At 35.9% G+C, this 14,595-nt stretch overlaps 1 protein-coding gene and 1 long non-coding RNA gene across 6 annotated transcripts in view; one reads left to right on the top strand and one right to left on the bottom strand.

The window, feature by feature from the left end:
• Positions 1-14,016, top strand: part of PHF14 (PHD finger protein 14) — a 200,140-nt gene extending 186,124 nt beyond the window's left edge. For all 5 annotated transcript variants that reach the window (XM_073809676.1, XM_073809678.1, XM_073809677.1 and 2 more), the window contains one exon: positions 13,815-14,016. In XM_073809676.1, the coding sequence (XP_073665777.1) occupies positions 13,815-13,822 (8 nt within the window). In that variant the 3' untranslated portion in view covers positions 13,823-14,016. The remainder of the gene's footprint in view (positions 1-13,814) is intronic.
• LOC141279537 (uncharacterized) lies at positions 9,091-10,696 on the bottom strand. Its single transcript, XR_012333953.1, has 3 exons — positions 10,563-10,696; positions 10,002-10,058; positions 9,091-9,152 (listed from the first exon to the last, which is right to left on the bottom strand). It is a non-coding gene; the product is annotated as an uncharacterized lncRNA (long non-coding RNA).
• Positions 14,017-14,595: the final 579 nt, after the last annotated feature.

Genomic DNA, 14,595 nt, shown 5'->3' with positions numbered 1-14,595 from the left:
CTTTTTTTTTGTACTTCCTGATATTTCATTGTTAATGCAAAGAAATGCAACAGATTTCTGTATATTAATCTTGTATCCTGCTACCTTGCTGAATTCATCTATCACTTCTAATAGTTTTTGTGTGGAGTCTTTAGGGTTTTCTACATAGAGTATCATGTCATCTGAATATAATGACAATTTTACCTCTTCCCTTTTGACTTAGATACATTTTGTTTCTTTTTCTTGTCTGATTGCTGTGGCTAGGACTTCCAATACAATGTTGAATAGAAGTGGTGAGAGTGGGTGTCCTTGTCTTGTCCCAGAATTTAGTGGGAAGGCATTCAGCTTTTCACCATTGAGTATTATGTTGGCTGTGGGTTTGTCACAAATGGCTTTTATTGTGTTGAGATATGTTCCCTCTGTACCCAGTTTGGCAAGAGTTTTTATCATGAATGGATGTTGAATTTTATCATATGCTTTTTCTGCCATCTATTGAGATGATCATGTGGTTTGTGTCTTTTGTTGATGTGGTCTATCACATTGATTGATTTGTGTATGTTGAACCATCTTTGTGACCCTAGAATGAATCCAACTCGATCATGGTGTATGATTCTTTTTATGAATTGTTGGATTCAGTTTGCTAATATTTTGTTGAGGATTTTTGCATCTACATTCATCAAAGATATTGGCCTGTAATTTTCTTTACTTAGTGTCTGTCTTTTTGGTATCAGGGTGATGGTGGCTTCATAGAATGACTTTGGGAGTGTTCCCTCCTCTTCAGTCTTTTGGAAGAGTTTAAGAAAGAGTTTAAGAAGTATAAGTTCTTCTTTGTATGTTTGGTAGAATTCCTCAGTGAAGCCATCCAGTCCTGGACTTTTATTTGCAGGGACTTTTAAAAAAATTACAGATTGTATTTTACTTCTAGTGATTGGTCTGTTCAAATTATCTGTTTTTTCTTGATTCAGTTTTGTCAGACTGTATGTTTCTAGAAACTTGTCCATTCCTTCTGGGTTGTCCATTTTGTTGGCATGTAACTGTTTATAATATTTTCTTATGATTTTTGTATCAATATTTATGCATTATTCATTGTTATTTCTCCTTCTTCAGTTCTTAATTTATTTGGGTCCTCTCTCTTTTCTTCTTGGTGAGCCTAGCCAGAGGTTTGTTGATTTTATTTATCCTGTCAAAGAACCAGCTCTTGGTTTTATTGATTTTTTCTATTGTTTTTTAATCTCTTTTATTTATTTCTCTCTGATCTTTATTATTTCCTTCCTTCCACTGACTGTAGATTTTGTTTGTTTTTCTTTTTCTAATTCTTTTAGGTAGTAGTTTAGGTTGTTTATTTGGGATTTTTCTTATTTTCTGAGAAAGGCCTGTATTTCTATGAACTTCTCTCTTAGAACTTCTTTTGCTGTGTCCCATTGATTTTGTATGGTTGTGTTTTTATTGTCTTTTTTCTTGAGGTATTTTTTTTTATTTCATTGTTGACCCACTGGTTTTTTAGCAGTGTGTTGTTTGGTCTCCATGTAATCATTTTTTGTTCTCATTTCTCTTTCTGTGATTGATTTCTATTTTCATTCCACTATGGTCAGAAAAGATGCTTGAAATTTCTATCCTTTTAAATTTGTGGAGGTTTGTTTTGTGGCCTAGTATGTGGTGTATCCTAGAGAATGTTGCATATACACTTGAAAAGAATGTGTATTCTGGGTTTTTTGGATGTAATGTCCTATAGATATCAACTAAGTCTAACTGTTTTATTGTGTCATTTAGTATCTCTGTTGCCTTATTGATTTTCTGTCTGGAAGATCTGTCCATTGATGTCAGCGGAGTGTTAAAGTCTCCTACTATTATTGTATTCCCATCAATTTCTCCCTTTATGTCTGTTAGTATTTATTTTATGTATTTAGGTACTTCTCTGTTGGGCACATATATGTTAACAAGTATGATATCTTCTTCTTGTATTGATCTTTTTATCATTATGTAGTGTCCTTCTTTGTCTTTCTTTATGGCCTTTGTTTTATTTTATTTATTTTTTAATTTATTTATTTTTGGCTACGTTGGGTCTTTGTTGCTGTGCACAGGCTTTCTCTAGCCATATTGAGCGGGTTCTACTCTTTCTTGCAGTGCACAGGCTTCTCACTGTGGTGGCTTCTCTTGTTGGAGAGCATGGGGTCTAGGCACGCGGGCACAGTTGTTGCGGCATGCAGGCCCTAGAGCATGCGGGCATCAGTAGTTGTTGCGTGTGGGCTCAGTAGTTGTGGTGCATGGGCTCTGGGGTGTGCAGGCTTCAGTAGTTGTGGCGCACGGGCTCGGTAGTTGTGGATCACGGGCTCTAGAGCGCAGGCTCAGTGGTTGTGGCTCACAGACTTAGTTGCTCCATGGCATGTGGGATATTCCTGGACCAGGGCTCAAACCTGTGTCCCCTGCATTGGCAGGCAGATTCTTAACCACTGCACCACGAGGGAAGTCCCTGGTCTTTATTTTAAAGTCTATTTTGTCTGATATGACTATTGCTACCTTAGCTTTCTTGTCATTTCCATTTGCATGAAATACCTTTTTCCATCCCCTCACTTTCAATCTATGTGTGTCTTTTTCCCTAAAGTATATCTCTTGTAGGCAGCATATTGTAGGTCCTTATTCTATTATCCAATCTGCCACTCTCTCTCTTGATTGGAGCATTTAGTCAGTTGACATTTAAAGTACTTATTGATGATTATGTATTTGTCATTTTAAACCTTGTTTTCCAGTTGATTTTGTAGTTTTTCTTTGTCCCTGTCTTCCTTTTGATTTTCCTTTTATGGTTTGATGGTTTTCTTTTGTATTATGCTAGAGTTCCTTTCTTTTTGGTTTTTGTGAAGCTGTTGTATGTTTTTGATTTGTTATCCTGGTTTTCAAGTATGCTAACCCATAACTATACCTACTTGCTTTAGACTGGTAGTCATATAAACAAACATTCTAAAAGGTCTACCTTTTCTTACTTCCCTCCCTGACATTTTGTGATTTCGATGTCCTATTTTACATCTTCATGTTTATCCTTTGGCTGTTCATTGTAGTTATAATCGCCTTCACTGATTTTTTTTCATTTTTATTCTATGTACTGGCTTATTTAAGGGATCTTCAATCCTTTTATAAATTTGTCTTTCCTGTTGTGACTTTCCCTTTCCTGTAGATTCTTACTTCTTTTCTATTTAGAGAAGACCTTTCAATATTTCTTTTAGGATTGGTTTACCATTGCTATATGCTTTTAGTTTTTGCTTGTCTGAGAAATTCTTTCTCTCTCCTTCTGTTCTAAATGATAATCTTGCCTGGTATCCTAGGTTGCATGCTTTTCCCTTTCAGGACTTTGACTATATCTCGTCACTCCCTCTGGGCCTGCAAAGTTCTGTAGAGAAAACAGCTGATAGCCTTGTGGGAGTTCCACTGTAACTCACTGTTTTTCTCTTGCTGCCTTTATAATCCTCTCTTTAACTTTCGCCACTTTAATTACCATACGTCTTACAGTAGGGCTGTTTGGGTTCATCTTGTTTGAGACCTTCTGTGCTTCCTGTACCTGGATATCTGTTTCCTTCTTTAGGTTTCGGAAGTTGTCAGCCATAATTTTTTCAAATATATTTTTGATCCCCTTTTCTCTTTCTTCTCCTTCTGGAATTCCTGTTATGTGTAGATTGGCATGCTTTGTATTATCCCATAGATCTCATATATTGCTTTTATTTTTTAAATTTGTCTGTCTGCTGTTCTGATTGGGTGATTTCTGTTATTCTGTCTTCCAGATCACTTATTCATTCTTCTACATTCTTTAGTTTGCTATTTTTTGCCTTTAGCTCAGTTTTCACCTCAGAAATTGAGTTGTCTAATTTTGATTGGCTCCTCTTTATGGTTTCTAGTTCCTTGTTACAGTGATCTACATTTCTATTGATAGTCTTTCTTAATTCCTTCAGCATTTTTATTACCTCCTTTTTGAAATCAGGGTCTGGTAGACTGGTGAGGTCTGTATCATTGTTTGTTCATTTAGGGGGATTCTATTGTTTTTTAAATTGGCAGTAGTTCCTCTACTTTTTCATTTTACTTATATTTCTCTGACTCTATGAATTTAGGAGAAACAGTTATCTACTGTAGTTTTAAAGGGCTGTTTTTATGTGTGAGTGACCCTGTGTAGACCATGTGAGTCCAGTATTGTTGGTGCCAGCGTTGTTTTTGGTATGGCTGCTTGCCAAGTCTTTCCTCGGGGTGTGCTGGCCCTTGTCTCCTTGATAGATGGGTGTGTTTGGTGTTTTGGTGACCAGAGCCTGTGCTGGATGTTGGGCAGGGCCTCCTCTTTGCCCTGTGGTTCTCACAGCCCTGTTGGGGTTAGAGTCTGCTCCCCAGTTGTTGGAATAGAGGCCCCAGATCCAATTCTGAGCTGTGGTGTGAGATAGGTGGGACTGGAGTGCTCCCTCTGGGAAAGGAGCCACTGTGTGTTCTTCCCCAGGAGACTTCTGCCAGGATGTGTGACTCTGTGATGCTGCCTGTCACCTGGTTTGTGCCCACAGAAATCACTGTTGCTGCTGCTGCACTCAGGGGCCACCTCCACTACAGGAGCGCTAATAATCAGTTCAGATTTCAGCCCTGCCTCCACTTGAGTGTGCACGAAATTCGCAAAACCCATGGTGGCAGAAGCTATGCCCTGCTGTGAGCACACTGATAATGAGGATGCTATGGTAGATCCACACCTCTCCCTTACTGAGTTGACAGTGGGGCTCCTATGAAAGATCTGCCCTCCATCCTGCGCGTGCCCCCTGTTGTGGCCCAGGCCCACTCCAGGACCTTCGGGCTGTCTCCCCACAGCCAAACTGGTTCTTCTCCCTAGGTCTGTCTGCTGAAGCCCAAGTTTCAGCACCTAGCCACTGCACACACCAGGAGGCGCGTGTCTCCGGCTGTGCTGGTCTCTCTACCCTGGGGGGCTGCAGGCCAGCTCCCACACTCTCCTCCCCAGCCTCTGAAGCTCCCTGTGTGTTTCAGCACATTTCCCAGCTGGTGAAGGAGGTTCCCAGGGGTGCAGGTCCTGTCCCTATTCCTCCTCTTCTCCCTTTTCCCTTCGTCTTACTGGTTATGTAGGCATCTTTCCAGCAGCTTTGGTTGTATGAGATCTTCTGCAAGCTTTGCAGTATGTATTCTGTGAGAATTATTCCACATGTAGGTATATTTTTGATGTATTTGTGAGAGGAGGTGAGCTCCATATCCCTCTACTCCGCCATCTTGATCTCCTTCACCCAAATTCTTTTAATATATATAAAATGCCTTTTAAATCTATGTTCCATTAAACTCCTCATTGTATTGTGAAGGATAAACAAAATGCTATCACATCCTATTGAAGAGGGCACTTCTTCCACAATGGCCAGTTCCAGTATCAATGGCTGTTGCTTATATTAATAAATAAATAAAATATGCTACCTATAAGTATTTTCCAGCTTGTATAATGAACTCAGTTATTGCTGAATAATTTCTAGTCATAAAACAGTGCATGTATGACTGGAAATTTTAATGAGCCAATCACTGATTTTTATACAACCTAGAAATTTCTTAGCTATGGAACTATAATTCGACTGGTGAGCTTGCATATCTTAAACATTTTTAGACTTTATTTCTGCCTCATTTTTGCTTGATGGAATTTTTTTAACTCCTGGGAATTTAAACCTGTATGTGTATGTTTAGAACAAAAAATAAAACAACATAAATTTAGAAATGTCTCTTCTTCTCCTTGAGTACCTGTGGGAAAAGTAGAGGTTCATATGTGTTGTCTTCAAATATTAGTACATTTAGGATTTTTGAAATGTTACATTTAGTGAATAGATGATTTATGCAAAAATATTTTCTAAAGAGCCTCTTTAAATGTTATTTCTTAATATACCATAATCTTTTAATTCATATACATTGGACTTATGCTATTCTCATTTGAAAATATACTTATATTGCCCCCTTATAGAATTTGAGGGGTTTTATTTGTTTTATTTTTCTCTAGAGTCAGTACTGACTACCCACCAACTTCAAAAGCAGGTAGCATTTTTTCTTCCAGTTTAATTGAGATATAATTGACACACAGCAGTCTATATGTTTAAGGTATACAGCAAAATGATTTGATTTATATACATCGTGAAGTAATTATCACAAGTTTAAGTGAACATCTATCTCATATACACACAAAATTAAATAGAAAAAAAATTTTTCTTGTGATGAGAACTCTTATGGTTTACTCTCTTAACAGCTTACATATATAACATACAGTGTTAATTATAGTTATCATGTTGTACATTACATCCCTAGTGCTTATTTATCTTATAAGTGGAAGTTTGTACCTTTTGACTACCTTCATCCAGTTTCCTCCCCATTCACTTCTCCTCACCCCACCCCCTAACCCAAATCTGATCTCTTTTTCTATGAGTTTGTTTTTGAAATTTAATTGATGTCCAATACTGTTAGTTCCTGTTGCATAACATTCAGTATTTCTATATATTTCAAGGTGATCACCATGATAAGCCTGGTTATGTATGTTAGCATACAAAGATATTACATAGTTATTGACTATATTCCCCACACTGTACATTTCATCAAAAGCAGGTAATATCTTTTAAACCAAAGTGTTACATATGATGGAAAGTTAGGGGCCTCTAATGTTCATTTCCAGCATACACTTCTATGCTTATTTCCTAGATATTAGATAGTCTGCCAGAGAAGGAAAATATTTTTATCTTTAAGACCATAAGTTCCGTAGGGGTTATCAAACATAAGCCTTATACAGAAACTCATCTGTCAGAGAAGAAAAGAGTGTGATGGTATTCTTAGCCCCAGCAGGTTAGCACCATATCTTAAACGTATCTTAAATACCTAAAACTTCATATTATGAAAGTTATGCTTTTCTTCATATTTATGAGAAGATATAAGCTTATAGAATTAGGTTTATGCTCATTAAGTGTCTAACCTAACTCACACTTATCATCCATCATTCATTTTCTTTTTTCCAATCCTATTTTGCCAGAGTCTTACCTTCCACTCACTGTTCTTCCTTTCCTTTCCTATTAATATGCCCTCCCTAGATGACTGTACCAATCCTTAGGGCCTTCCTTCTCAGGTCATAGAGATTCTCTCTTGATCTGAAATCATACATGGGAAACCCAAAGTCTTATTTTTAACTGTCCCATTTCCATGCCACCAAAAGCCACCACAAAGAAGTAAAAAGTAACAGGAGGAACTAAAGACTTAGAAAAGCAAACCTACTTTACTAGATCTGCTCCAGAATCACAAATTGAGAGGTAAGTGATTGCTCAACAAATGAAAAAGAATTATTCATATATACTCATACGTGAAATTAGAAATTTATTACTGTCCTTTATCTACTTGCTATTAAAATAAAAGGCCGTGATTCTGTAATGTTAGGTAATGGGATATTTCTTTGATTAACTATCTTTTGAGTCACTAAGTAGAGAAAAAAGGTAGAAATTTACAAAATAGCTCCATTTTGTTTATCGACTTATGTGTTTGAGCTAGGTTTACTAAGAACATCCCAGGTTACTTGAATTTTACAGTAGCCCTAGAGTTTTTTTTTTTTAATGTATCTATTTTATTTAGTTTTGGCTGTGTTGGGTCTTCATTGCTGCACGCATCCTTTCTCTAGTTGCAGCAAGCAGGGACTACTATTCATTGAGGTACTCAGGCTTCTCATTGCAGTGGCTTCTCTTGTTGTGGAGCACAGGCTCTAGGAGCGCGGGCTTCCGTAGTTGTGGCACGTGGGCTCAGTAGTTGTGGCTCACGGGCTCTAGAGTGCAGGCTCAGTAGTTGTGGTGCATGAGCTTAGTTGCTCTTGTGGGATCAACCCTTGAACCCTTGTCCCCGGCATTGGCAGGTGGATTCTTAACCACTGAGCCACCAGGGAAGTCCTAGACTTTCTAATTAAATATGCAACTTCTGTCATAAGAACCTCTTACGCTTTTTACTGTGAATTTAATTAAGCATTTCTTGTAAGTTCATTTCAGCATCTCTCATGGCCCACTGAAGTTGAGATTCAGTTGTAAAATGGTAGATTAATTGCCTTTTGTATTAAATGAAATAAGAATCTCAAATATGCAACATCAGGAAATTTAATTGCTTATTCAATGCATTGGAAAACTGAATACAGAAGTACAGAAAAAAGGGCCAAAGGTTGTTAAATGTAGCACATCACACACATTTTGCACTTAATGATCCAAGTGTTTATTACTATGAAGTAAATGCACCACTTAAAGAATTAGAGTGGAATTGTAAAATGTTAAAAACTCTAATTAATTTTAGTCTGAAGCATGCAACATGCTCATTTTTGCCTAAAACATTTTCATTATCGTATTTTTCCAGTTAAGAAAATTTTTTTCCTTATTGTGCAGCACTAGCATATTTTCTTTATTAAAAGCACAATCTTAGATGCCATTGAGAGTTATATCTGGTATACTTTTTTTTTTTAAGTTTAATTTATTTTTGGCTGCCTTGGGTCTTTTTTGCTGTATATGGGCTTTCTCTAGTTGCGGTGAGCGGGAGCTACTCTTCGTTGCAGTATGTGTGCTTCTCATTGCTGTGGCTTCTCTTGTTGTGGAGCACAGGCTCTAGGCACGCAGGCTTCAGTAGTTGCAGCACGCAGGCTCAGTAGTTGTGGCTCGCCGGCTCTAGAGCACAGGCTCAGGAGTTGTGGCGCACGGGCTTAGTTGCTTCACGGCATGTGGGATCTTCCTGGACCAGGGCTCGAACCCGTGTCCCCTGCGTTGGCAGGCGGATTCCTAACCGCTGTGTCACCAGGGAAGTCCCTCTGGTTTATGTTTTAAATGAATAAAAGCGCGTAGTTTTTGACCTCAGATCAGAACAATATATTATATATTGCTTTTCTATACTTAGCCTACAACTAACAGAACAGGTTAAGTGTGTCTTCATATTTTTCACCAAAAGCTGTGTATATACTACAGTTTTAAAGGACCATTATCAAAGCATACAGATAATTTCAACTATTAATTTGAATCCAATTACAGTAACTTTTCTCTGATTAAAGGAATATTTAAAATCTAAAGAAAATATCGTAAGAAAATAGAAATATTTTAAGTTAGTACTTAGTTGTACCTTCTCACTTTATTTTACTGTTTGTACCACCATGTGTCTTTATCTGCTGTCAATAGCAAATTCTGTAAAGTAAAAACAACTGACATCATTCTCTTTGAAAACAGACTCCCATTATGCTTACTTATTTCTGGAAATAAAGCTTATGTTTTCTAATTGTGAAAGTAATCTGTGCTCAGAGTAGAAATGTAAGATAAATGCATGGAAGCACAGACAAGAAAATAAAAACTAATATCATCACCATTATAAACATTTGAGGTACTTAAGGAATTTTAAATAGAAAAATGGAAAGCAAACAGTTTATTTTAGCGTGTATTTTTAATATAGAGGTGACAGTTACCTTGAATTTTCTTCCACATAAACTCTTTGTGCATACAATCACACTTACTTTGAATTTAGAAAACTTTCATTAAATAGTCATTTCTATTTTGTTTTTTTAAATCTTTTTATTTTGAAATAATTTTAAACTTACAAAAAGTTGCAAAAACAGCACAGATAATTCCCATTTGCCCTTCATCCAGCTTCCTGTAGTGTTATTATCTTCTACCGTTCAATTATTTTATAGAGTGTTTATCTGATGTTTTCTCCTTATTAGATTTAGGTTCATGCATTATTGGGAAGGATACCACAGACCAGAATTAATGTGCCCTTTTTAGTGCATCTTACCAAAGAGTTAATGTTAATATGTATTACTGGTAATGTTAACCTTCATCATTTGGTTAAGGTAATGTTTGACAGATTTCTCCACTCTAAAGGTACCCATAAAGTCATCTTTAAAGATATAATGAAATAATGGGGAAAGTGTGTCCCTTTGTATAATCCAACCTTTAAAAGAAATAATTTAAAACTTGACAGTCTGTAGGGTAAATACAGAGTCAGCTGTATTCATAGACTAATTTGAGTCCAAATATTACCTGAGCAGTAGAAATTCCAGCTGCTAAAATAATTGCTCTTTGTTTGGAGTCGGTTACCTCAAGAGAAGGGAAAAGCAGGAGTGGATAGGTTTTATTAATTGACATCAATTCTTTGAACTGTTATGAGTCAAATTTGTAAATAAGGAAAAATAGAGGGCCTTCTCTTCCAGATTGATGTTGCAAGCTGAGTAGGATTTAAACAGACTCTGTGGGTTTTACTTGGTGGTAAAAGGAATCTAGTTTAGATAAAAATGGCAGTATTGTTACTTACTTCTCTGTTATAATAACTCTTTTAGTCTCATGTTGCCACCTGGAGCATTAGCCCATAATTACATGGTCCATGTGTGCTTAGAAATTTTCATTCTCCTCACTACAGCAATGCTGTCAGTGTCCAAAGAGCAGGAAGGCCAAGGAACCACTTTTAACTGTGTGGCATTATGAGCGTTATTGTTATGTGCGTATTCCTGAAATTCCACATGTAACTAGCAGATCTGCAAGGTTGCTATAATCAACATGTTCTCTGGAGTATGAATTAACAAGCTTAAACATTAAGAGGTAAACCTGTCTGCTTTCCAGCAGCCCCAAAGGGTACATTTTCTTGTTGGCTGCTTCAGAACACTTGATGAAACAAATGTCAAACTTGTCAGGGCTGTCACTAAGAAAATGATCCGTGTAGCAAGGGTCTTCTTTCACTGGGAAAAAAAACAGATGTCTTATCTTAGCAAAGAGTGACAAGAACCTACCATCTATCAGAAGAAAATTTTGCCTGCCTTTAATATCCAGTAGTGAAGAAATACTTTGGTAAAAAAACTTCCTTTCTTTGCAGTTTCATTCATTATGCATTCACTTGTGAATGATATTTGATTTGCTGCCTGAGGTATTTTAATGATTGTATTAATCTTGAACTGTTATAAAGTTCTTATAAAAATTGATGTCTATAGAGAATGGGCTTGAGGACACGGGGATGGGGAAGGGTAGGCTGGGACGAAGTGAGAGAGTGGCATGGACATATATACACTACCAGATGTTATATAGATAGCTAGTGGGAAGCAGCCACATAGCACAGGGAGATCAGCTCGGTGCTTTGTGACCACCTAGAGGGGTGGGATAGGGAGGGTGGGAGGGAGACGCAAGAGGGAGTGGATATGGGGATATATGTATATGTATAGCTGATTCACTTTGTTATAAAGCAGAAACTAACACACCATTGTAAAGCAATTATACTCCAATAAAGATGTTAAAAAAAAAATTGATGTGTAAACTTAGAAACACAAATTAGCACTCCCCAAAAAAGGAAAAAAACAAAGCAACTTCTAAAATCCTTTCTGGAGCATTATTATATCTAATTCCAGTGTTTTATTTACAGTGATTAAAGTCTTTGGCTGTTATTATTTTGATGATATTATACCGTAGCAATTATGATGTGTTGGACTCTAGCAGTGGATTAAATGCCTTCTCTGCCCCTCCATAATCCTTTTCTGTATCCAGATCACAGCTATTCTTATACAAAGGAAGAAAGAGATTGTATCTTGTTAACTTACACAAATAGTTTAAAGGCAAAGAAAGGCAAGATATTTTAAGACATTTTCTCTGCATAAAGAAACTTTTGTACCTGTCCTGAACAGGAGGCAGTATTAGGCATGCATTTATTAACTATACTTTATTACTAAGAAAAATTCAACAACAAAAAGACTGACATTATATGAAGAATGTTAGTTAATTATGAAAGTAAATATTATAGATACTTCCTAGTCCTCAGGATCATCAGGGTAACCAAGCTTGTTAAACCAGTAAGTCATATTGCTGTGGGAACTTAGCAGACTGTCCACGTGATAAAGCCTCCACTTTTTTTCAAAAATTAAAGAATATGAATTCGATAACGGTGAGTTTGGCTTATGATGTTTCAAATATTTTTGCTTATTTCTGTTTTCAATAATGTTTTAGTAAATTCAGAAGTGTCACTACTGGATAAGGAAGGATATTATGCTTTTCCAAATTACAGACCTCTCTTTTACTCATCTTTTATTCCACTGTTTCACATAGTTCAGGAAACATTTATTGGACCCCCCCCCCCATACACTAAATGTGCCCTGCCTTGAACAACTAGGAATATAAGATAAAGAAGATAAAGCCCTGCCTTGAACAACATATAAACAAATTCAGTGCTACCTAACAAAAATTTCTTGCCACCTTTACCTGCTGTTTTAACACTTTCTGTCAGTGTTTCACTGACAGAAGACGACAGTGGAAAGTGTGGAATAGGATTTGCTTTTTATTGGGTTGTAATTAAAGTGTAATCTCTACAGACTCTTATCTTAGACTCTTAAAGTGGAAACTACCTTCATTAATAGATTTTCAAGAGTCAATTGAACATAATATGTCTAGTCAGTAGAGACAAATTGGAAAAAAAATTAAACAGCACACAGTGGCTATTGCGCTTAGATAAATATATTAAAATTACATTGCCAAAATTGATAGTCAGAAACCCCATTCCTTGCAGCCAACATATCTGTAGTGATTCAGGTTGATTGATAATATTGATAATTTCTCTGCTTTCCTGGTGTTGACAAAGGCTAAATCACAGGTGCTGTTGAAATTTAGAGACAATGTATATAAAGGAAGCTTTCTCCACCTTAATGTTTATGGGCAAGGGTGTGGTCTTTCGTGGAAAACAAATATATATATATATATGACACTTAACATATATATGTTATGTATAAACATTATATAAATATGTTATACATATTAACATATATATAACAAATATATATTTGTTATATATATACACCTTGATTTTCATTTACTTAATAAAGTCAGTTTACTTAATAATTATTTGTTAGCAAAGCTTAATAATTATTTAATTGAATTTGGTTTTTATACAGAGATGCAGGGTGATGTGTAGTGATATTGATGTTATTACTGCTGTCCAGAGATACTTAAGAAATTAAGCTACTCATACTTTAATTAACTCAGTAAAGAGTTAGACAGTGTTCTTTACTTCCATTAATAAAAATGGCAGGCCTATCAGAAATATTAGAAAAGCAAGACTGCTTTGTACTTACGTGTTGTTGAAGGAACATATATGATGAGATGGGTTATAAAATGTAAGATGAAATATTTTTCCAGATTCTCATTATTTATACTTTGGAGGTCACCATTTAATATTGAACACAAGATACACTTCATTCCTATGGAAGCAGACATTATGATGTCACTTTATTTATTCACCATGTTCCACAGGAACCTGCTATGAATTATGAGGCCACCACTTAGAATGAAACTGTAGAATGTAAGCATTCTGTCGCCTCACGTGCCCATTTTAGAGTTTCCTATTTTAGAACTGACTGATCTTCAGATAACATGGTGGCACAAGTAATTGGAAAATTGGCAGACCTGTCAAGAAAGTATGCTGGATGAGACCAAAATGCCATGCTGGGTACATAAAATGTCTCAGAAGTTAAATTTACTGTTTTTTATCAAATAGTGAAGTAAAAATATCTGGTTGACCCCCTAAAAAGGACACTTTTTAGTAGCAGGTGCTTTCAAAAGTAATTCTTAAGTCATTGATAAAATAAGTTGTTTTTAAAAACATACAGAAATTTTTAGTCAATGTGTAGTATAAAACAGCACCCACTGAGAATGTTAATGTTTAAATGTTGCATAATTGTGCCATTTTGTTTATAGCCTTTCCCCTACGATTACTGGAGTCATGATAGTTAATTCATCAGAGAAATGAAGTTAAAGTGTATTAAGTATAGGTGATAAAATGCCCTGAAGTTTATATTTTAATGTTTTCTAAAATTTATTTCACAGGAAGATGAAAATGAAGCTGAAAGAAAAAATACATCTCAGGAGCTCAACATGGAACAGAAAAATCCAAAGAAATAAAGGATTTTCTGTAGTGTTTTGAAAAGTTTGCAACTTACGTAGTAGCAGATGAAATTTCTAATTGTAAAATGTTAAGTTGTAAAATCTAATTTGCAAAACGTTCTCAATAAAGTCATTGAAAATGAAATAGGAACGTGCGTTTGGAATTTGTATTTTTTAAGAGCGATTTAAACTTTTATATAAAAGTTAGACCGTTAAAATATTTTTTTAAATTCTTTACTGAAATTTGAGAATAAGAGACAGAATTTTATCTGTAACCCAAGTGTTAACACATGTGGATGACTTTAAAAAAAAAAAAACTGAAAGTCTTTTCCCCTTACAAGCCTGTTGTCTTCTTCAAGGACCTTAACAGAATTCCAATTAATATAAAGAAAGTCCAACATAGTTCAAAAATGAACAGGAAATGCTTGCATGTGAAAACACTGAAAACCAACTACTGCCACAAGATTAAATACCATTTTCTGATTTCTGCCAATGTTTTTGGCAGATGTCTTTGGTTATTTAAAGCAGAGTTTCTTAAAATTAGAAGCAGAGTTTCTTAAAATGGGAAGCAGAACTTTGGAAGGCTTATAAGAGAATGCCAGCATACACTTCTTCCCTGTGAGAATGAAATCTGTATACTTAGCCTGGAGCCATAGTTTTATCACAAGCATCTGAGGAGCTCAGTAAAGGTGTGACAGTGGGACAGGCTGGCAGCTCTGATACA

The sequence above is a fragment of the Tursiops truncatus genome, chromosome 9 (assembly GCF_011762595.2).
Source record: "Tursiops truncatus isolate mTurTru1 chromosome 9, mTurTru1.mat.Y, whole genome shotgun sequence".
In the NCBI taxonomy this organism is placed as follows: domain Eukaryota; kingdom Metazoa; phylum Chordata; class Mammalia; order Artiodactyla; family Delphinidae; genus Tursiops; species Tursiops truncatus.
The sequence above is the reverse complement of the archived record's forward strand: the minus strand, read 5'-3'. Positions and strand labels throughout refer to the sequence as shown.